At 38.5% G+C, this 25,200-nt stretch overlaps 1 protein-coding gene across 2 annotated transcripts in view; it reads right to left on the bottom strand.

Annotated features, from left to right (window-relative positions):
* Positions 1-25,057, bottom strand: part of LOC126375472 (myotubularin-related protein 8) — a 59,243-nt gene extending 34,186 nt beyond the window's left edge. For both annotated transcript variants that reach the window (XM_050022419.1, XM_050022420.1), the window contains exon 1: positions 24,821-25,057. In XM_050022419.1, the coding sequence (XP_049878376.1) occupies positions 24,821-24,844 (24 nt within the window). In that variant the 5' untranslated portion in view covers positions 24,845-25,057. The remainder of the gene's footprint in view (positions 1-24,820) is intronic.
* Positions 25,058-25,200: the final 143 nt, after the last annotated feature.

The raw sequence follows: 25,200 nt of genomic DNA, 5'->3' as shown, positions 1-25,200 counted from the left end.
CAAAGTTTACGGACCTCCATTTTCTAGAGTACCTACTTGTAATCTCGAAGGTATACCTTAAGCCGACGTTAAATCTGTCGTCCGGGCTGCAATAAAGTCCAAGGAACGGGAAATTTTACTACGGAACATTGACTATATAAGTATAGTTAGAGACACCGGGACTCGGCAAATCGGCTGGATTCTTGACTGATGTGCAAAATATTCTGGAATCGATTCTTTTAAGGTTCGGTGAGGTGTGGGTACTTAGTTCATCTTGAGATGAATGTACAATTGCAATATAGTCGTGAGCGTATGCATATTATCTTACTTTTTTATCACATCTCCAATTTGATCAATGTAAGTTCTTCTAGGTCTTCCTATGCCAGCCCTATCATCAACCTTCGCTTTATATACATACTGCAGGGCAAACGCCTCCCTCTCTTTTCTTCATTTCTCTCTTTCTCTAGTCTCTACCTTGGAGCAGACTGCTTGGAAAGAGATTAATAATAATCCAGAGATATTTGTAAACCAGAGTTTTATGAAAATAAAAATAATGAGAGGTTATCCAGACTACGTTCCCCAAAAAACAATTAGATGGCGTTGTACAGATATAACGTGATAATTACCTATTTTCTCATTGGTTGAGTATATAATTATTCAAAAATATAAATGTAATGGCAGAGGCATATAATAAAAAGAATTGTTGCTTGATATTTGGATCAGAATAGATATGGTATAAAATTTTGTAGCTACCTATATTGCTTCTCATTTTTATTAGAATAATAATAGGTGGAAGATGTGTTGCGCCTGGGTGTAATAACAAGAGTCATCATTTATACCCTAAAACAAATATTAAAGATGCATAAACGTCTGTTATCCATGAAATTAGAAGGTTAAACGAAGGCAAAGTAGCCTGGAAAGTCCTTCATTGGAATGTCCACTAAGAAGAAAAATACTATTACTTTGCTTAATGCGCATTCATTCTGAGAACAAACAATTATCTACTAGAAAACCTTAAATGTTTGCACAGACAGTGCTAGAACAAACAGACTAATGTAATTACATCCCTCCTAAGAACATAGTCACTGAAAAAGCTCTTTGTAAACATAGAGGTTAGAATATTATGTTCTCTTTTAAGTTCTCACACTCATGTGTGGGACAAGACTCATGACTTCTAAGCTGGATTGGGTGCAAATAAAAACTATGTCATGTCGTAAAAATCGAATGTGTTGCACAATCATTGTAATCTCTATTCTACACGTTCTCATAAGCAACATCATCATGTGTGGGTACATGTACCCACTTTGATATTTAGTTAGTGAGACTACTTAACTAACCGAGCACAACTTCTGGATACATCGTGATTTCAAATCTCCTTTATTGCACACAAACATTTATAAAACATTTAGCAACAGTACAAATATCTACAATTGGAGATGTCCTTAGAAAAGGTTTAGTACGATCTACTCTGAACCGGCGTGCGTGTATGAAGCGATTGATGAATGTGGAGGAAGCAAGAGAAGCGTGTCAGGATCGAAGCAAATGGTCTCTGCTTACCCCGGTAGAAATAGGCCTGAGTATATGTATGTACAAATATATATGACCTAAATATAGATTTTAATTGATAAAGTAGAATTCAGTTGTTTAGAGCCCGAGCCGGGATTCGAACCCGGATTTACGAGTAACTTTACATCACTTCTCCATACATACAAAAGACCGCGTCAACTTGCTAAGATCCAGTCCAGACACATCACTGTCGCTTTGTCATCTTGAGTAACAATCTGGCAACACTATTGGTTATTTTACACATAGGTACTCTTGACATAGGTACACCGAGGAGCTCGGTGGCGCAGCGTTAAACGCGCTCGGTCTGCGGATTGTTGAAGTTAAGCAACTTCCGCAAAGGCCGGTCATAGGATGGATTGGAGTTGGTTGCCTGGAAGAAATTGCTCTAGAGCAATAAGGCCACCCAAATTGTACTGTATTCATGTGTTTTGTCTGATTGTTGAAATTTTAGTTCTGTGCAATAAAGTATATTTGATTTTGTGGATGACCACAAAAAACAAGTTTTCATCTCGAGCTCCTCCGTGCTTCGGAAGGCACGTTAAGCCGTTGGTCCCGGCTGCATTAGCAGTCGTTAATAACCATCAATCCGCACTGGGCCCGCGTGATGGTTTAAGGCCCGTTCTCTCTATCCATCCATAGGGAAGGCCCGTGCCCCAGCAGTGGGGACGTTAATGGGCTAATGATGATGATGATGAGGTACCCTTGATTACTTTACACATAGCCGCCAATTGCTCCAGGATCAAGAATTCCCAAGGACCAAGAATGCGAGTCGTACGACCTTGGCGTACGACATATGCTTGCTTATAGCAGTTCTCAAGTCTGTGTCCCATTTCTTTTTACGAGCTGAACCACAAGGGCCGTCCAATTAGCTCTTTATGATGCAGCTTATTTTATCCAACACACAGAACGGTGATAACCTTAAGGGTATAAAAGATGAGATCTGTTTTAGTACTCGTAACATAAATGTTCATAAATGTCAGCCATTTTAGGCGAAATGCTAACTTGAAATGAAATCTTTATTCGTCCAACTGGAATAACAGTGAGTATTTTTTGGAAAATTACATGGGTATGTCCGAAGCGCTTTTAACCGGATTTCTTTATATTAAAAGATCAAGCATGATCAATTAATATCAAACAAGGTTAAGGGTACCTAACATCCTTACTAATAAGTAGCTTAGCTTATTTATTATACAGCACTTCGGTAGGTACAACAAAAGCGAAAACATACGAAAAGCATTTGAGAATGGGCGACAAATCCCTGATTGAGTGCCCGCTTTTTCCCACAAATGTAAAGAATAAATCAACTTAGGATTAGGATACGTAAATCTGTTTCCACGTCCACATTACACGAGGGCGACCATTTTTCACGATAAAACTTTTTTCAATAACGTCCCAGACTATGAATGATTTAAGTATCTGTACCTACATTCTTATTTTTTTTTTTATTCTTAATTTATTCACAGTTTGGTTACGTAAAAAAGACGAGTTACATTAGGTAGTCTAAGTAATATATTTTATAGTCTACGCTCTACTACAAAATAAAAGTTTAAAAAGTAAATAACGTATAAATAAATTATTTCTTCTTCGCTTGGGCCTTTTCCGCAGCACCTTTTTTTCCTGGCTTCACAAATTCTTCAACGGTTTTTTGTACAGACATAATACACTCATCGGCCATTGCCATCAACTGGGCACGCCGAGTGTTAAGACATTCAGGACAGCGGGCCGCGCATGCTTCTACGGCAGCCGACGCTTTTAGTAGTTCAGCAGATACCTTATTCGCTTCCACACACGAGTAACTACCGCCTTCAGTCATCAACCTTATTTGAGACAAAAAACGAACGTTTGCCACACGGGCGTTTTGAAAATTGTAATGAAAATCTAACGAATATTCATCTAAAGCCCTTTTAACAGACTCCTCAAACAATTCACGATATTTTGGCAAGCGTAACGCAACGCTGGTCATTTTTAACTTGCGAACTTCAGGGTCGATGTCAGGATTTAACAGTACTGTATCCATACTCTCCTGCATTCGCCGAAGCCAATCATTAAGTGGGTATAATTCTGGAGAATCTACGCTCAAATATTGAGATATTAGCTTGGGCATGGACTCTACGATATCAGTAACTGCGTTTATATGAGATTTGAGGCGCTCCTCATGTAAACGTATTTCCGCTAAACGTTTATCGTACGCAGCTTTTACTCTTTCTAAGCGAATGCTATGCGATAATTTCTTTAACGAGGAGCGGCAGTTTAACGCTGTACTCTTTGAATCTATCCACTGCCGGGCTTGAGATATAAGTTCATCAGGTGCCCAGAGTATGTTGTATTGGATTGTTTCTAAAAATCCATTTTTCCAATTCTTAAGAGCTTGTATCTGAAGGACTGTTTGTAAAATTGCACGACGAATTGGTGTTTCCAAGAAAGTGTCAGCCATAGCAGCATTCGCACCCATGTCGTTCTCCTCCAAGATAACGATCGGGTCTCTGGGGTGCTTTTCCAAAAAATATTGAAACTCTGCGAGTAAAACATTTGCCATTACTGGAGGTATGTTCATAAATTGTTCAAGTCTTCCTATTTCAGCGGTGCTGTGCTGTAGATATACGTCCTCAATGTTTTGCAGCATATTTTTTAAATTACTATAATGCATATTGAGCTTGTCTTCATCGGGGGCTACGCACATGTTCTCGAAGGTGATATTAAAGAGTACTTCGCTCGTTTGCTGTAAATTATCATTGTTTGTAATCAAATCTTCTACAGCTGTCAATGTTAATTTTTGCGCGAGAGCCAGTCGCATTACATGAGCATCCCATAAATGACCAGCATCGTGTAAAATTAAAAAAGTAGCTTGAATACATTGCCCTAACGTAGTTATAGTGGTTTGTATGTTATTAATATCGTCTTTCGTAACTTCAACGAACCTCTGTAATTTGTCATGTAATATAAGTGGTGGAAGTTTTTGAACTGTATTTACAACGCGGCCCACCGACTCCTTGACCATTTGGTCCAGCTGAGACAACAATTCAACACAATCATGTGACCCGCATTGAAAATTGGTAGTCAAATTACGATGTAAATTCATCAACTTCCCAGCCATACTTGAAATTATTTTTAGTGCGCCTTGACGATATATTTCAACTAATTGTGTAATGCAGTCTTGGATGTCTTCTTTCATAGAACGAATATCAAACACTGTTGGCTCTGGAGAAACTCTTCTCATTTTTGAATCAACTGAAGATGTCACAGTGCTCTTAGACCGGTCAAAAGAGTTGCGGTAACCACTTGCGAGATTAAGACACAAATGATTAAGCGCCGATCTTGATTTTACAACACATTCATCTGCATCAGCGTGTAGTTCGGCCTCTATTTCACTGTAGGCTCTGTTGTTGCTCAGTAACTGTTGATTTATTTCAAACATGCGTTCATCGAAGTCATGTAACAAGGTTTTTGGTGGAAAATTGCCAATCGAGATAACTCGTTGAAACTGATCTCGCATTATAGATCGCATTCCATCAGCGCGCTCTCTTTCCAACTTCAAGCCGTTCCGTTTGAACTCTGCAATTTCCTCAACATGTTGATTATACAGCTCACTGATTTTCTTATATGCATCGCTATTGATTTCAGTGGTGGATACATTTTTCACTGCTGCATAATTATTGACGACGCATTCCATGGCGTTTTTATTGCTCTGAATTTGCGCGACTAGCATTTCCGCAAGTTCTCGGACTTTTGTGTCAATCTTGTGATGTAGAGCGCAGGCTTTAGTAGTGATGTTTTCGAGTGCCTGGTCGTGGTTTTGTTTTCGTTCTTCGAGATATTTGGCGAGGATGTCTCCACTGTGTTTTGGCTCCCAGTCGTTAGGCAAGGAGGCCACGGCGGCGTCATCGCTGGAGCACCCTGCGTGTGCAACCATTGGTATTGATTTATCTACGACTACACATCTACCTGGACAGCATCCCTGATTTTTCCTCTCTGCCATTACAGGAGCGTATGTGTATATTTATTCTCTAGCTATTAGTAATACTATTTTTGCAAAATAACTTTTTACTAATAGTATAAAAACGTAAAATTAAACTGTCTTGTGAATACCAAAATACTCATATGACTGACAGGGAACGCTAAATTATTCAAAAATAAAATGTCATAATGATATTTCTCATAAATTCTCATCACAAGGTTTTAAACTTCAGACATTATTAATAAAAAGAGCCAAAATTTATTTTAAGAACTGAGTTTTGTTTATGAAGACATCGGACAAACTTGACTGGCGGAAAGTTTTTCTTCAAAGAATATGAAGTTAGCTCTTGAAAGTTTCAAACTCCGAACATGTTTAGAAAATGTTTAAAATAAAATAAAAATAAAAAAAAAACCCCAAGACCTCTGCAGATTCAGTGAATATTATGGGTAGTTATAAATTTGCGTATTCGGGAAGCTATTCCGATTATGTTATAAAAACAGCTCAGGAAATTACTTTACAAACTGATCACCTAATTATCCGAAAGCAAGATAATCCGCGCTTCGGAAGGCACAAAGTTTGCACTGTGTTGGTCCCGGTTACTACTTACTGATGAAAGTACGTCGTCGTTATATGAGTCATGTCAGGGTCTATGGCGGCTCAAAAATAACCCTAGAGAGTTGTTGTGATGAGTGATCTTGTGTAAGTAGGTATGTATGAAAATCTTATTAAATGCAACATACTGGAACGCGGAATACATGAAAACCCTCTCCGGTAGGGTGAAACATAAAAAAAACATTTTTCACATACGCTGCGTAAAATATGAAGGTTGAACGCTGTGTCGGTTTCATTTTATAAACCGTCTGATGAAAATATTTTGCGCGGGGTAAAACTGAAATTACTCTGTCTACTGTAATACATTAATAGCGTAGATATATTTTATTTGTCTACACTGGCATCTTAAGCCGTTGGTCACGGCTCATTCTCCTTCCCTTATCCCACTCTAGGTGGGATCGGCACAACAGGGGGGTCAAAATGGCAACATCGAAGCAATTGATCTAAGAAAACAATATTGCTATTTGACATTTGTTTGCATTGCGCACTTACTTTTATATGCGCAAATGTCAAATTGCAATATTGCTTTCTTAGATGAATTACTTCGATGTGGCCATTTTAACCCTCCTGGTATTCCTCTTCCATTCATTTCTGTCAGTCTTCATATCAGTACTCACACCTTTCACACACATATCCTTCTATACACTCTTAATCACGGCTATTAGTCGTAAAAATCACCTCCACCAACCCGCAGTGGAGCAGCGTAGTGGAGTATGCTCCACATCTCCTCCTGTTGATTGAATTTCCTGTCGGAAGTGTAGTTTCTGTAGTGATTTTTTAATTATTTTCAGTCCCATATTTTTGCGACGGAAAATTCCATTTCATTTATATTTATATTTTTTCATGTTTGTTTATTAATAATTTTCCACTTTAATTTTACACATTCCACTTGATATCAGCTCAGAATTATGGTCTGATTCATCCCTCAGTTTTCGTTACGATGTCACTAACAGCCTGTATTTGTTGGCAGTTTGTTACACGAACGACAATTAATCAAATATCCATTATCTCATAATGTTTATAAGCACGACAAATGTAGATTAAGGCGCAGATCCTATGAATGAGGGTAACCTCCTACTGTTAAATGATGAGGAACTTTCCAGCCCACGTTCATCAAAAAGAAGAAGCAAATGACCATAGTCTCTGCTTACCCCGTTGGGAAATAGGCGTGAGTTTATGTATGTATGTATACTCTCGTTTATTAAATATTACATAAAGCAACTTGAGGGTGGTTCTAAAATTGCGAAAGTTTGTTGTTCGAAGCGTTTCTTCGGTGGATTTACAAAGTTTAACATGTTAGAATTTAGTTGGGAATATGGAGTTGGTAACAATTATCCATCACTAATCTAAAAGCCACGCTCTTGTCGGTGCAACATTCTCCATCTTTGTCTATCAAAGGCCAATTCTTTGACTTCCTTATAAGACACGACGTTCGCCTTCTCTTTAATCTGTTCCATGTAAGCTCTTCTTGGTCTTCCCCTTCCTCTCTTTCCTTCTATCTTCCCTTCTATAGTGTTTTTGACAAATTCGTGATAACCATAGTGTAACTGTAATATAAAATTTTTGGTTTTACATACTAAAAATAAAATGAACCGTGGGTAACGGAAAAATATTATAGGACTATAAACAACTTTGCCTCTGGCCTTCATCGAGTGGTGGTGATAAAATCGATAGGGCTCATTGAATCGGAAGCCGTCATAAGAAAGACATTAAGGTCACGACAGACAAGGGGAATTCATAAGATATTGCAGCTTTTTGGGGGATATTTGTCGGACTTTTTCTATCGGGCAATATCGGGCCGTGTCAGTGCGTTGCATTTAGGATAATAACTTTTATTATTATCTTTATGATTTTGGTTTACTTTTCTTTATGTTTCTGATTTTTATTCTGTGTATTGATTTCCGTGTGGTTTCTTTCCTGTGTTAAATGTAATGTACCTGTCTGTCTGTGTCTGTGGTGTCCGGAAGTAATAAATGTTTCTTTCTTTCTTTCTTTCTTCCTTCCAATAAAAAATATTTCTTCTTCTATCTTGTGGGTTGTGAAGTGGAGTACCAACTCCATCAACCCTGGTGTTAAGGGTGCACTAGCCTATTAATCATGCCAAATGTTTGTTTGGGCATTGGCTATCCTTTAATTCTGGTTTTTCTTCATCATCATCATCATCATCCTCCTGCCCTTATCCCACTCCAAGTGGGGTTGGACCAACATGGACTTCTCTTCCATCCATCTCTGTCAGATGTCATCTCAGTACTCACACTTTTACTCACAAATACTCCTTCACATCAATCTATCCATACTTTCTTAGGTCGTCCCTAACCTCTATATCCATCCACATTCTCTCTGGAATTTATTCATATTAGGTATATTAACTATCACATTCTTAGCAACGCCGTACCAAATAGCTCAGTAATTAAATTACGCGTGATGTGACGTCACATTCCCAAATAATTCGTCTATACTGTATATTATAATCAACCGGTTGATTGAGGGGAGGCCTGTGCCCAGCAGTGGGACGTATATAAGCTGTGTATGTATGTATGTATGTATGTATATTATAAATGCGAAAATAACTCTGTCTGTTATATTTTCACATTTAAATATATTTACGGATACATAAATATATTTCAGATTCTAAAAACGTAACAAACGTTTACGTAACAATGCTTCTTCTTCTTATCATGTGGGTTGTGAGGTAGAATACCAACATCATCGACCCTGGTGTCAGGGTTATTACTGAGCCGCCAAAGGCCCCTGACACGGCTCATGTAACGACTACGTACTACGTTCATACATAATTTTCAGCTGTCAACCGTCCGTCCCTTTCCTTTTCGGCGTGTAAGAAAAAGACAGGTATAACTTATAATAAAATTAGATTATGTCTACAGGAATTAGCACTATTATCCTATACCCAAAGGTTCTTCCAGGCAGAACTTGCTACTTATTTTTTGCCACTTATTTGACTGTAATTGTTTATGTTTCTTTAGTGTGCAATAAAGTATTTTTGTATTGTATTATGGCGTTTAATTAATGATGTCATTAAAAGTTACGTCAGTTGTTTTAACAGCACTAATTAAATTAATTAATTCTAAGAACTTTGTCTACATTCGTTACCTTCAAAGAATTTGTGACGTTCCTCTCAATTTTGCTTGTATAATTTTAGTTCCTTTTTTTTGTGTAGAATAATTTATAAAAATTTGTCACTTAGGAGCAAATTGCTTTTGATGATTCGTATCTCTTACAGGCAAGATAAAAGTCTGTCCAGACCCCGTCTGTCTGTCTGTCCTGTTGTGAGAGAAGTGTGTCTGTCTGTCTGTAAAAGTGTGTCTGTTGTGAGAAGTCTGAGTGTCGGTGTGTCTGTGTAATCTGTCTCTGTACAGAGAATGAAATATTTTTATATTTTTTTTACACAAATATATACAGTCACGCCCGTAATAAAGTGAAAAGAAGGACATTAAGAACCTTACCATGTTCCATCATGTTGGAAGAATGGATGTCAGGCAGTCAGACGTTTCTATAAAAAATCGGACCTATCAAATCGTCAAGTTAGGTAAGTGGACAGTCATGAGCAATATAATGTACCCACTTTAGGACTCTGTCGCACTAACATATTTGACATTTAGTGAGACTTACAGTTCAATTTGTCAAAAAAGTTAATGTGACATGGTACCAAAGTGTATACATATTAATTAAAAATTATTTATTTCTTATAGAGATACCTATTAATTAATAATATTGTTTTTTGCAGCCTCCATGGTCTAGTTTATAGCGTTGGGCTTACGATCTGAAGGTCCGAGATCGATTTCCGATGGTAACACTGTATAAATCACTTTGTGAGACTGTCCTTTGTTGACAATACAGGCTGAGTCATCTGATTGTCCGATAAAGTAGGATGATTCCGTGTTTCTGAAGGCACGTTAAGCCGTTCGTCCCGGTTCCACCTGCAGTAGAGAAGCGTGGTGGAGTATGCTCCATACCGTCTCGAGCTATTTATGTTATGTTTTCCTCTGACTGGACATAATTTCATCATCATCATCACCAGCCCATTAACGTCCCCACTGCTGGGGCACGGGCCTTCCCTATGGATGGATAGGGAGATCGGGACATAAACCACCACGCGGGCCCAGTGCGGATTGGTGGTTTTAACGACTGCTAATGCAGCCGGGACCAACGGCTTAACGTGCCTTCCGTAGCACGGAGGAGCTCGAGATGAAAACTTTTTTTTTTGTGGTCACCCATCCTATGACCGGCCTTTGCGAAAGTTGCTTAGGACATAATTTAATGAACGCTTATTGAATACCATTAAGATAAATCATTTTATTGGTGCAAGTCCAGTACCGGGGCACGAACCGGGACTCCCCGTTTGAGAAGCAAGCCGATGACGCACAGGGCCACAGTGATTTATACCGTGTTGTGAAACTGGAGGAGCAATCAATACTGCCCGAACCGTGCCTAAGGTGTGTATAAGACAAAGGTCACTCGGGTAGTGAACCATCATTGATTTTATACCAAACTTGTTATTACTTTTAAGACTTCGTATCAGCAGTTGTTGGCTCTGCAGACCCCATTAATGATTACGGGCGTAAGTTCATGTATCAATCTAATTAAGAGTATTTTTATTTTTTTATATTTGAAATAAAGAATATTTTTATTTTTTTTATTATTATTTTAATTACTTACTACTTTACGTTTAAAAAGGGTCATCACCTCTAGCATTATCCCGTTTTTAACAGGGTCCGCTTATACTTAACCTGAAGATTTGACAGGTCCGGTTTTTACAGAAGCGACTGCCTGTCTGAACTTCCAATCCACGAAGGGAAAAGCAGCCCACATACTTCCGAAAATGCATTTCTTGGAAATGTGGGTTTCCTCACGATGTTTTCCTTCACCGCTGTGCACGTGATAATAATTTATGATTCAAACATAAATTCGAAAACAAATTCGGCAATCATTGCAATCACTTTATTACGTTTAAAAAGGGTGCGATTTATTGCTTAAATTGATAAAAAACGCATGAACTCGCGTATTCGCTGTGGGGTCAATGGCCGCGTTCATCACCCTGCTATCAGGGTTACTATTACGCCAAAAGCCCTGACATGACTGAGTGACTGCTACCCTTCGAAGCACGGATCATTTTACATTCGGATAATTGGGAGATCAGTTTGCAATTTCCTAACCAAACTAGGGATCAAAGTGATTTTTGAGATATGTCCTCCAAGACGCTCTTCCTAAACTAAAGAGGCCGTTTTTACCAAAGAGACCCATGAAAAGCAAAACGCTTGTATATCGTGATCCAAAACAATTTGGCAACAAAATTAAATTCAAGTTACAAGCTGCATCGCTCCACTTCGAGCCAAGTAAGTATGTCTTGCCAAATTATCCAAATAATTGGCAAGTTTTTGGATTTATTTATTTATTATTATTACAAGTTCTTATATCTAATTTACACCACTATCCAAAACAGACCCAAAAGAGCGTGTTAACGCGATAAATTGTAATGCAGTGTTACAGTAGCAACCCAAAAAGACCGAAGCCTGTGATAGGGTTAGTTAGGGTTAGGGGGATTCCGGTTGAATATCGTTTTCCTTCTTCTTCCATACTTTTATCCCTTAGGATCATCATCACTAATTTAAGGGCCACGCTCTTGTCGGTGTAGCATTCTCCAATCTTGTCTATCACAGACAAATTCCTTCACTTCCTTATAAGACACGACGTTCGCCTTCTCTTTAATCTGTTCCATGTAAGCTCTTCTTGGTCTTCCCCTTCCTGTCTTTCCTGTTAGGATGTAGGGCTCGAAGAACGGAATTCCCCTCCTCGCGCTCTTTTGCTTATATAGCTTGCTCCCATGACATGCCGAGTTTTTTTTTTATATCCCGGTCAACCGACCGTCACCAGGGATCTGTTTTATAAAACTTACAATTGTAAATTACAATGACAATTTGATGTACATTGCGGAGTGTGTGATCACAAATATTTTGCAGTTTCAAATTAGCTACGTAATGAACACCAAATTGTCGTTGTAATTTACAATTGTAACTTTTATTAAACAGGCCTCTGGTCTCTTGGGCCGCCTCGATTTGTGTGAATTTCGTTTCGTTGAATTTATTTCAAAACGTCTTCCCTCTCACGTTTACTTACGGTCACGAGCATTAATATGTATACACTTTGGTACCATGTCACATTAACTTTTTTGACAAATTGAACTGTAAGTCTCACTAAATGTCAAATATGTTAGTACGACAGAGTCCTAAAGTGGGTACATCATATTGCTCATGACTGTACACACCCTCACACACACATGTTTGTTATCCTAAGAGGGATTACATTGGGTTCCTGTCTTCCACACACGGTCTCAAAGCATGAAATTAGTACAGATGGTGGAAGATTTTTTTTATCCTATTTTTAAGCTTAATGCTATTCGTCGGTCCAACTTTTAAAGGGCAGTATTTTTTGAACCGTATAGAACCTTCGGTGAGTGAGTCCGAACGGCATTGGGGCGATTTTTATTAAAACATTTACATCGTCGCCGAAGCCGAAGAACCGTGGTAGCCCAGTTGGTAGAACGCTTGTCTCTCACTTTGAGGTCGCAGGTTCGAATCCGGCACAGGCTTAAAGCAATGTATGTCGAATTGGTTTTCAAATTCACGTTTGGATGATAAATGATTGTCACGTGCTCAGCGGTGAAGGAAAACATCGTGAGGAAACCCACATTCCCGAGAAATGCATTATCGGAGGTACGTGACCTAACCCATACATTTGCAATCCGTGACTCCTGTTCATTATCAATCATAGTACATATATTTACCTTCATCATCATCAGCCCATTAACGTCCCCACTGCTGGGGCACGGGCCTTCCCTATGGATGGATAGGGAGATCGGGCCTTAAACCATCACGCGGGCTCAGTGGGGATTGATGGTTATTAACGACTCCTAATGCAGCCGGGACCAACGGCTTAACGTGCCTTCCGAAGCACGGAGGAGCTCGAGATGAAAACTTTTTTTTTCTGGTAACCCATTCTATGACCGGCCTTTGCGAAAGTTGCTTAACTTCAAAAATCGCAGACCGAGCGCGTTTACCGCTGCGCCACCGAGCTCTTCAATATATTTATCTTAATTGTTTGTTATTTAGATTACCCGTAGCTGTCGAAAACGTATTGGAATTCTAACCCGAAAGAACAGAACAACAAACACAGGACAGACCAACCCCGCCACCCCACCCCACAAGACTTCCACTAACTTTAGGGTATCTGTTCTAACAGATTTCTAATTTTAGGTTTAGAGAGAACTTTAGGGTTAAAAGATCAATCTTTTAATGAGCTTTCAACTTTCGACGCCAAATAAAATTAATTGCTAGCTCCAACTCCAAACTGATTACCGGAATAATTAATTTTCTCTAATCGATTTAAGTTTGTTCAAAGTCACTGTGGCCCTGTGGTTTACCAACTTGTTTCTCAAACGGGGAGCGCCAGTTCGAAACCCGGCAATGGACTAGCATCATTAAGTGATTAGCTTGGAGTTTTCACTCGACCATTACGGCGATATGGCTCACCACGCACGTTAGTCTAACAGAAGGCTCGGTGAGGTGTGGGTGCTTAGTTTACCTAGCGATGGATGTACCTCTGACTACCCCAATTGGGAGCTTATGTGTTGAGGAGCTCGGTGGCGCAGCGGTAAACGCGTTCGGTCTGCGATTGTTGAAGTTAAACAACTTTCGCAAAGGCCGGTCATAGGATGGGTGACCACAAAAAAGAAAAGTTTTCATCTCGAGCTCCTCCGTGCTTCGGAAGGCACGTTAAGCCGTTGGTCCCGGCTGCATTGGCAGTCGTTAATAACCACCAATCCGCACTGGGCCCGCGTGGTGGTTTAAGGCCCGATCTCCCTATCCATCCATAGGGAAGGCCCGTGCCCCAGCAGTGGGGACGTTATTGGGCTGATGATGATGATGATGTGTTTTGCAAAAGAATAAAGTTTTAATTTGAGTGCTCTCCCAAAAGTATTTACACTATTTAAAATATTAATTATAATTGCTCCGTTAATAAAAGAAGTCTTTTATTTTATTATTTACCCAACTTTTTAAACCTATCAAAGAAGCCTTATAATTTTCGTAAGTCTCAAGTCTCCGAGGATAAAGGTTATTAGACCCTTCTAATTTACTCCCTTCTGAAAACCTTAGTTACCTACTAATTACAAAAAATCCGAAATTACTTAAATAATTTCCTTCGGAATTTAACATAGGAAAGGTAAAATTAATTAATTTCATTTTTAAGTCATCTGTAATGAAGAAAAATAATAAGTAGCTTTCTTTTTCTGTTTTTTTTTCTGTTTGTATTGTTTGTTTACTGTTTCATTTCTCTTCTTACTTAATATTGTTGGCATCCCCAAAAAAAAAAAAATTATATTTTAAGTATGGCAAGGTGGGTCAGGATCGAAGCAAATGGAATTCTATAGTCTCTGCTTACCCCGGTGGGAAATAGGCGTGAGTTTATGTATGTATGTATGTAAGTATGGCAAGGTATGCGTGTCAGAGGTATGTGACCTAACCGACATTGGGCTGTTTCCGTTCGCGGGTTCAAAGGTCAAAAAGGCAGTCGCTTCTGTAAAAAACCGGACCTGTCAAATCTTCAGGTTAGCTAAGCGCAGCCTGTGAAACCGGGGTAACGCTAGGGAGATGATGATGATTTTAAATATGGCAAGACTTTTCTTCTCAAGCATAACGCGTACGCATAACGTGTATAGTGTGTATAATAAAAGTACCGTCAACAACATTATCCAGCTGTTTTCATTTGATGATGATTCTCACAAAAATAATGTATGTATAAAAAAAATAAACATTCAAAGAATAAAGCATGAAAGACTATAGGAGTGCTATAAGTCTTTTCTGAATAAATAATTTTTTGTATTGCCGTTTTCTGGAATTTAGACTAAATAGAAAAAAATATATAAAATAAAAATACCTGAAATTAACCAAAGGCGACGCAAGATCATTCCTCATCGAGGTCCCTTATGGTTCCACTAACATTTTTCAATAAGGCATAGAATGCATTTGAAAAGTCAATTATTTCGATTACTTGTGGGCTGTGGCCATGCGCACCCCATTAAAGATTAGGGGCGTGAGTATTCGCATGTATGAGTTCAAAATTCGATTTGCATTGTCTTCGCTTGATTGCATCACGACGCGTAGTTAATGTATGGCTGGCTACGCCGTAGCACGTAGGTCGTAGCACTTTATCATCGTAGCGCCGTCGCCGCTCCGTAGTTGTGCAATATCGTGCATACAAATGAAAGGCTTATGGAGTGTTTCCCTAATTCAGCGCTTATCGCTATCGGCCCACTAGGGTCGATAATTCTTTCAAATATAAGCCTCTCAGACGACGCCCTGAACAGGGGTTCGAGCCCAACAGGACAGCTGAGGGTGCCCCGTGGTTGGTTTTTTGTCTTTGAAAGCTTGAGAGTCCTCAGCGCTCATCATTTGTCTGACCAAGTAGTTCATATCATTTACGGCTCATCTACAAATAAGTCACGTAAAAAAAGAAATAAACTTAATTTGTGAAAATCATATTATAATAGGGCAGTTTCCAACTAGTCGAAACAGTTACTTTTTACTAAACGTCAAAACACGAAATCACGATGGAATTTATATGAAAAAGCAACCTGTGACGTCATAGAAAATGTGACAAAAATTTACATTTTTCATTATTAAAATTCATAAATAAGTTAAATAGAAAAAAGAAAACTTTTTTGTCACCTTTAGATCTGTCATTATTTAATAATCAGAATTTCATAATTTATCTTTGACTTAGGAAACTATTCAATTATACAGGTTGCGCTCTAGAATGGTGAATTATTATTATAATTTACGATATCGATAAGCCTGTTGGAAAACACGACCTTACTGTGTGACTTGCATATTCATATTAAATAATGACATCATCTTCCTCGCGTCATCTTGTTTTTCATGCGGCCCAATTACATAACTTGAAGATTTGACAAGTCTGCTTCTTAGGGGTTAAAGAGGCCACACCGAAGCAATTCATCTATATATTCAATATTCTTTATTTGCATACTACGATGGTGTACAAGTTTGTAAATTACATATATGAGTTTCACATCACAGACCCTTTCGGGCACAACAAAATAGAAGTTTAAAAGAGAGAAGGAAGCTTTTCAAATAGTAACATCAGTATCATTAAGGTATTCACTAGTGCACTAGTGCTAGTGTATCTAAAAATGCCATTTGACATTTGCGCATACAAAAGTAAGTGCGCAATGCAAACAAATGTCAATACTGGCGTTTCAGATGAATTGGTTTGATGTGGCATTTTAATCCTTTGACCTTCTAACCCGCGAAGGGAAAACCAGCCAATACTTTTGCAGATAAATGACATACCTCCGTAACGCGTGAAATGTGGGTTTCCTCACGATGTTTTCCTTTACTGCTGAGCACGTGATAATCATATAAGATCCAAACATGAATACTTAACTCAGTGGGGTAGGCTCGTGTTAAGATTTGAACCTGCGACCGCACAGTGACAGACAAGCGTACTTCCACGGCTCTTATATTATGTACCACATAATTCATCACTAATTTAAGAGACACGCTTTTGTCGGTGAAGCATTCTCCATTCTTGTCTATCAAAGACCAATTCCTTCACTTCCTTATAAGACACGACGTTCGCCTTCTCTTTAATCTGTTCCATGTAAGCTCTTATTGAAGGGGAAGACCAAGAAGAGCTTCTAATCTAACCTAGCCTACAAGATCCCTGTTATATATAGGACGGGAAAACAGAAAAACACTTATGGCTTTTGCGTGTGAGCAACCGAAGAGCGTGGTGCGCGGCGGAGAGGTTAGCCAGAGAGAAATTAAAAATCAAAAATCAAAAAGAAGTGACGCGCAGGCGCGGCGAGCGCCATCTAGCGCCGAGTCGGTTGCCCGCACCAAAAACTTTGCAGCTTTATTTTAAAACGTTACATGTCAATTCGTGTCGCTAACAATCCCACTGCTGGGCAAAAGCCTCCCCTTCCTCTTTCCATTTTTCTGTGCGTATTCCGGCCAGTCCCTCCGGCAAGCGTCCAAGTCGTCACGCCATCTCTTTCGGGGTCTGCCACGACGCTTGTACCCGTCATGAGGCACCCAATGCGAGCAAGAGAGAGCTTATATAATAATTAAACAATTGATATTCCCTCTCTTTCAGCGGCCAACAAAAGATTATTGTGATGAATGGGCATCACATGCCGATCCGAATAATGCTCTCGATTCTAACAAAGGGCAGAATCAAAACTGCACTATTGCCAGAACAATAGACGAAGCTAACACGCTTCGTGAATTACTATATCTTCTATTGTAGTGAGTATACTGCGACAACATTTATAAATTAGAATAACATAGCATCAAATCAAATTTATTTGCGAGTAAACATAGAAATACAAAAAGGTGGCAAAATTATTTACATAACAGTGCTGTGATGGGTTCGGCCTGCATACACGCACATAAATATTAAAAAAAATGGTACATTGAAAGGAAGGTATTGTTACCCGTGTACGGTAAGCCGTGATAGCTTAGTTGCTAGAACGCTTCAATCACTTTGAGGTCGCAGGTTCGAATCCACCAATGATTTTCGAATTTGTTTTCAAATTCATGTTTGTACATAAATGATTATCACGTGCTCAGCGGTGAAGGAAAACATCGTGAAGAAACCCACATTGCCGAGAAATGCATTTGAGGTATATGACCTAACCTGTATTGGGCTGGTTTTCCCTTCGAGGGTTGGAAGGTCAGACAGGCAGTCGCTTCTGTAATAAACCGGACCTGTCAAATCTGCAGGTTAGGTAAGCGAACCCTGTGAAAAACGGGATAATGCTAGGGAGATGATGGTGAAGTTGAATTCACGATCCATATGTTGTGACTAGAGAGCGACGATACAATGGTCAGCATCGTGTCGCGCTGTGCGAACTTCATTACCGCGTTGTGATGTGTCTATAATGGTCGGGCGAACACTGTTAGTGAAAATTATACAAAATAAAACAAGCCATTACTTCTTCTTCTATCGTGTGGGTTGTGAGGTGGATTACCAACCCCATCAACCCTGGTGTCCGGGTTACTATTGAGCCGTCAAAGGCCCCTGACATGGCTCATGTAACGACTACTTACTTACATCAGTAGTAACCGGGACCAACTGCTTAACGTGCCTTCCAAAGCACGGATCATCTTACTTTCGGACAATCAGGTGATCAGCCTGTAATGTCCTAACCAAACTAGGGATCACAAAGTGATTTTTGTGATATGTCCCCACCGGGATTCGAACCCGGGACCTCCGGATCGTGAGCCCAATACTCAAACCACTGGACCACGGAGGCCGTCGTTGCCATTACTATAAACCGATTAATCATTTATGTCATTTCATTATCAGTGTTTAGTTTTATTTTTGGTGCGTATAAGTATGTTGTTGTTATAGGGGCGGAAGGCAAGAGGGAAATTACTGATTACCCCATTTTTCCCTAAAAAGTAGCATGGAGAATGCTACGCCGACAAGAGCGTGTCTCTTAAATTAGTGATTAAGTATATGTTATTATGTTTTGTTTTTGTTTTCCTCGTTTGAATGTGGCGCGCTAAAAATATATTTTTTCTTTATATTTGATCACAAATAGGGTAGGTTCTTCAAAGAACATCAAACACATATACGGAAGACTTCTATATCTCGTTGGTATAAAATACATTATGAAGCAACCAGCCCCAGGATATTTACGTGTAACGAAACGAAACCCAATAAAAATGTATTTAATGTACAAACAACAAGGGAGCGGAAACAGAAAAATATCTTCAACAAAGTAAACAATGAAGATCGTAACAAAGCAACGAATTGAATGAACAGGAAAAACGGAATATCATTAAGTCTCTTTGAAACAAGATAAGTTACAGATTATGTTGTATGTGCAGGTATCTGAAAATTAAAAAATATAAATTAAATAAATAAATGTTAAAAAAAACCTACCTTTTAAGCCTTAAAACTTATGACATGAGGTTCCGCTCTTCAAATCAAAATCAAATGTTTACTACACAGAACTTTATTTTAGCAATCAGATGTAACAAAATTCCGACATCCCGAGCGTGTCGTAAAAAGCGACTAAGGGATTAAGCACGTCCTCTCTCTATAAACGTAACGAGTGATATAATTATGTTCCCACAAAATCCTCGACTTACTCAGGATTTCGGGATAGTTCTTGCCCGGCTGAATCCTCCGGGAATTTCGGGATCGCCTAATAAGGTAAATAATGTACTCTCTCTAGCCGAAATAGGGAAACGTGGAGTAATGTGGGTATAACTTCCGGAAGAGGTCAAGTGGTTAGGAAGTTAGCGGTCATATTAATTGGTGGTGGCTTTAATTGGAGCTTAGTCAATCCATAGAAATAATAGTCAAGGGTTACGGTAACGTTAGGGTAACGGCCTCCGTGGTCCAGTGGTTGAGCGTTGGACTCACGATCCGGAGGTCCTGGGTTCGATTCCCAGTGGGGACATATCACAAAAATTACTTTGTGGTCCCTAGTTTGGTTAGGACATTACAGGCTGATCACCTGATTGTCCGAAAGTAAGACGATCCGTGCTTCGGAAGGCACGTTAAGCCGTTGGTCCCGGTTACTACTTACTGTGTAAGTACGTAGTCGTTATAAATGAGTCATGTCAGGGGCCTTTGGCGGCTCAATAGTAACCCTGACACCAGGGTTGATGAGGTTAGTAATTCGCCTCAAAACCCACATGATAGAAGAAGAAGATAGTCAAGGGTTTATAGTACGGCCACGAGTACTAATATGTACACGCTTTGAAAGTTTTGAAACCATGTGTTTGTAAAATTAAACCGTAAGTCTCATTAAATGTCAAATATCATAGTGCGACAGGGTTCTAAAGTGAGTACATGATATTGCTCATGACTGTACACCTATTCCTCGGCACCATGTATGCTTAACTCCTCTTATATCCGACTCGAATAATACTTTGCTGGGTGGCTCTCTGAGATCTTCCATAATTCCATCACCATAAGTTGTTTATCGCACCATATTTTATCATTTTATATAAGTATATGTAATTTTCGCCAGATGTCCAACTCTTCTTGTATTTATTTCGTATTGTAACGCATTTTCATTATTTTTCTTTCCTTGATTAGTAGCTATGTTATTTTATTTTAAGTAATTTAAAGTATTAGTATCCTATATTTTCTTATGTATTAAAATTTAATTTTAAGTGCACTATATTTTTAAATTGTTCTTTGTGGGTCCCATATTTGTTTTGTAAGTTTTGTTTTATTATTTTATGATTAGTGTTTATTTATAGCTTTTCACACTTTTCACATTTCACTATTGTAACTCGTGCGCAGCGCCGCCGCCGTAAGGCAGCACTCGCAGGGTCGCCATGCACTGTGGGACGCCGGAGTTGTGGAGTTAAATAAGAGACGTGTGTCTTCTAAGACGGTCGTTTATTGTCTGTCTATGGATAATGTATATAACATAGATATGTATATTACATGGGTGTGGAGGTACACACTACAGTCCCATGTAATTGGCTAGCCTATTGCCATTAACAAATCCTGGAAACGTCGTAATATCAATTATCTAAATTAATCTACGATCCAAATATGAATTCAAATTCAGACAGTCGAATGAAATATAACATAGCTTACATATTAACAATTCAATAGCCATTACAGACAATCCAAATTATTTGGATAATCACTCTTTTACATCAACATCGTATTGATATTTGATATACACCTTTATTACTCTTAAGAAATCAAATATGTTTTTATTTATTTGTTGAAAATGTGTCAATGAGCACCTTTGACAACGTTAGAAAGAAGCAGCTGCGACGTATAAGAATGACATATACATAACATAAACTCCCTATATACCCCACTGCTGGGTACAGGTCTCCCCTCAATCAACCGGAGGGGATATGATGAGAATGACAATTTTCCTTCAAATCTGTCTGTCTTGCAATAGGTATTTTTTTAGGATGTTTCTAAAAGCGTATTAAATGAAGCTGTTTTTAGAAATACTTTCAGGGTCCATGAGAATCTCATGTGTTTATTATTCTTCGGAAGTTTTAACAAAAAAAAATATAAATTTTAGTCGAATTCTCAATTTGACGTCCAATAACTTTTTTTATCTTTGATTTGGCTGTTTTTATTTTTTCAGCTAATGGTCCACTTTCTTAGAATTAGGTATGAAGTAAAATAAAATAAGCATTAAGAAAGAGATAGCGACAGAATAATGATTTCTGAAGAAAAGTAGAAAGTCTTGAAAAAGGTACAGAATGGGTCATATCTCCTAAACCGTAAATAAATCGGTGAACATACATAGGGGTTTCTGGTTTACGATCTCGAGTTTGAATTGCATTCCCTATGTGATACCCACGGTTATCTACCACATATTTCAAAATCATACTTGTACCTAGTTGTAACTGGGTGAGAGCTCTTACCAACGAGATGAGAGCCCTTACCAGCGGAATGAGAACCCTAACCAACCAAGTAAGAGCCCTCAGCGCATCCCATTTGCCTGGCATAGACAAAAAATGCTGTGTTCATCTTGCGTAAAATGACGTCAAAATATCAGACATGGTGCAGGTGTATGCTCATTTTTTTGACGTGACTTATCGTAGATTTGCCGCAAACGGCATTAACTACTTGACCAGACAAATGGGGAGTGCTGAGGGCGCTCATCCGGTACAAAATTTAAGACAATAGGCCCGAGGGTGCTCAGGGCGTCGTCTAAGAGGATTACATTGGAAGGGATTCATCGACTCTAGTGGGTCGATAGCGATAAGCGCTAAATGAGAGAAATCATCGATCATCGGTGCGTTCATTATTGTAATTCTTAATAAAACAGCCGTTCAAGTAATAGGTAAGTAGGTAGGTACCTATAGGTATACCTGTAAATCAGTAAGGAGTTTTGTATCACCGTCGCGGTTACCTGGAAGTGATTGCTACTTAATAAAGCCGTCTATTGTGCCTTTTGCATCATGTTACGTTTACTGTAGTAACCACAAAGTTCTTAATATAGAGATGCCGTGGGAGCACAGCCGGTTTCGAAATATGCACAAAACGAGCATATACCACTAACTATCGTAGTATAAAACTTTCCACGTCATTCATTACTTCTTTGGTATCGCGCAACCACAACTAGTGCTAGTGTTACTACGCAATGAACGGTAGATAAATCGATGTAGCGGTCTAGCCAGAAATGTCTTGGTGCGGACTCCTGTAATTTAGTGCTGATGGCATATCTCCCTTGTTTCTATGACCTGTGATAGTGTCTTTTGTGTGCAATGAAGTAAGTATATTTGTCTTGTATTGTTTGGTTCAAAACTTGACACCACCTTGAAACTGACCTTTTCGGTGACAGCCAAGCCAGCGTACTCCTCAGAAGTGACACAGTCTCCCTTCAACCAGCTGGCGAGCCGTCCCAACTCGCCGAGCATGTTCGACGGATTTAACGAACTCAGAGCCATGGTTCAACTACGGTTGGATCAGGCCATTTTTTTGGTTGATCCCAAATAGTCACTCAAAAGGTTTTTTGATTTGATGAATTATTCACTTGTAAGTATTTTTTTAATAATTTAATTTTTGAAGATATTATGTACAAAGAAAACTCAAACACTTTTTTAATGAAACCTTCAAGTTGATTACTTTTTTAGATGCGTTTGCTGTAAAAACACTTAATAAACAACTTTTCCGATTTCGTTGTTGATTGAGCGATTACATTGACCAACCAAACAATAAAAATATACGGGCTAATCCAACGACAGACGTGTTTCGTCCAACAATGCCCAGAAGACACTGACGAAATGAAAATCGCAAATTCGGAGGCTATCATTCAAAAATTCACAATCTCGACCAATTCAAAGCGAATCAAGCGGATTTCTACTCTACTAACTTCAATTACGTTCTAACTTTAAAAATCAAGAGACAGACGTCGGTGTTAACGGAGCATGCGCGAGAAAAGAGAAAAAGCAATAACCACGCCTATAAATCAGAAAGAGACGGCATAAGTTTCCAATTTCCTCTGCACTTCAGAAGTTATACGTGAGAACACACGTGTCCCAGTAATACAGTTCGTGACGTAAAAATGATAATTTCAGTAGGGTTGACATTTCCTGTTTATGAAAACCCAGCAGCGCCCGCGGCACAGGTATGTTTTCTCGCGCGGTGCGAAGTACCAATATCGAGGGTTTCGACCAATAGACGCAGCGAATGCTATCTGTGTAGATGAACGCCGTACAGATATCATGCCGCAGGCCCGTAACTTACTGGCCGTATATCGCGCGTGACGCGATAAACGAACCAACCCTATTGGCCAAATTACAAATCAATGGATTTTATTGGTTCCTATAGGATTCTTATATGGCAGGGTGCACCTACCAACACAAATATTAAGAAAAAAAGTTGCGATCTGCATTATTTCCAGTATCATGAGACCAGTGATGTGCCGTTCCCGGGAATGTTCCCATTTTGGGAACGACCCCCCAGGAAATAGTCACAAAACTTATATAAAAGAGCTTTATTATCTAACCTTTAGGCAGATAAGACCAGCCAGCCAGTGTCCTTGCAGTCACTGCAGCACTTTGGGAACATTCCCTGAAACGGCACATCTCTGCATAAGACCACATCTAAGTAGGTATCTTGGGCAGTAACTTAATTCAACAATTACACATGTTTAATCTCATAACCACAACATTATAGGTAATCCTATAATTATTTAAATTAAACAAATGTGGTAACAATACTACAATGGAATCATTAGATTTAAATAAAATTGTATGTCAATTACTGGTCTACATCATAATCTATCTCTTGTTTGGCTCAGACTTAGCTCTGCTATCCAATAAAATAAAATTTTAATACATTTATTTAAGCAGGTTCGATATATAAAAGAAATAACTCATCATCTCCCTCGCATTATCAAATTTTCTTAGCATCCACTTACCTGAAGATTTGACAAGTCAGGTTTTTACAGAAGCACTTAAATCATTTTAAGATCCAAATACGAATTCGAAAATCATTGGTTTAGGCCTGTGCTGGATTTGAACTCACAATGAGAGTCAAGCGTTCTTCCTACTAGGTTATCATGACTATAAAAAAAATGTTTTGTCTAAATAGTAATTCATCTTGCATTAAGAGGTTAGGCTTCAATTTCTAAGGTTCTGATGATAGGTACTACTTAGGTATACAGTCTCTTTAGTTTATGAAAATGTTGTGTTCAATATTTGCTGGACTTTGGAAATTTGCCTTCAAAAAACACGATGGAATCATCAACAATGCAACACTTGGTACCATTTCATTTGTATAAACAGCAACATATTTAAGTCTTGTTTCACAATGGCAATACTGTCTAGTAGGTGACAAACTTAATATGCCCAAAAATGAAGCAGCATGAAAAAATATATTTCTAACTTTATCTAATGTAACCTTAAACTTGTAAAGAATGCAAGTATTATTCTTACTGGACTATTTGATAAAATTATGAATCACAAAGTGTTTGAGTTTCGTGTGCTGTATATAAATAAAAATCATATGTATCTACTTTGTTATATTTTTTACGTCCTGGCAAAAGTTCGCTGAACTGATAATGAATAGTCATGTACGCCCTTCTAAGTTATCGAAGTAGAATATAAACAAACGAGATATTTAACATTTATTGGATTAAGAGGAAAACTGTCCACTTACCTTTGGAGTTTTGATGATATCCATAGTGGAAACGTGAGAAAATCGATAAAATAATTGTGATGACTCAAGACACCATATGTTTCAATAATATAATAGTCCGCCACAAGAAAGTTCACAAACACAAGAATTTGCAAATAATAGTTAATACAAAGCAATTACAATCAATAGGTATTTATCGTTTCAAATAAACAAAAAATTAAAACCCACAAATCCCGCAATCAACATCTGTCTGACATTTTTGACACGAGACAATGTAACTTTTTTACAATGTGAGTTTCGAACCATGATTTTAACAATTATAAGTTATTTTTCTTTATTTAATGTTTTTATTTACTTGCTTTATTATTTACGATCATATTATCGAAATATAAACATTAAAT

This window comes from Pectinophora gossypiella, chromosome 19, assembly GCF_024362695.1.
Source record: "Pectinophora gossypiella chromosome 19, ilPecGoss1.1, whole genome shotgun sequence".
Classification (NCBI taxonomy): domain Eukaryota; kingdom Metazoa; phylum Arthropoda; class Insecta; order Lepidoptera; family Gelechiidae; genus Pectinophora; species Pectinophora gossypiella.
Note: the sequence above shows the minus strand (reverse complement) of the source record. Positions and strands in the feature narration are given on the sequence as shown.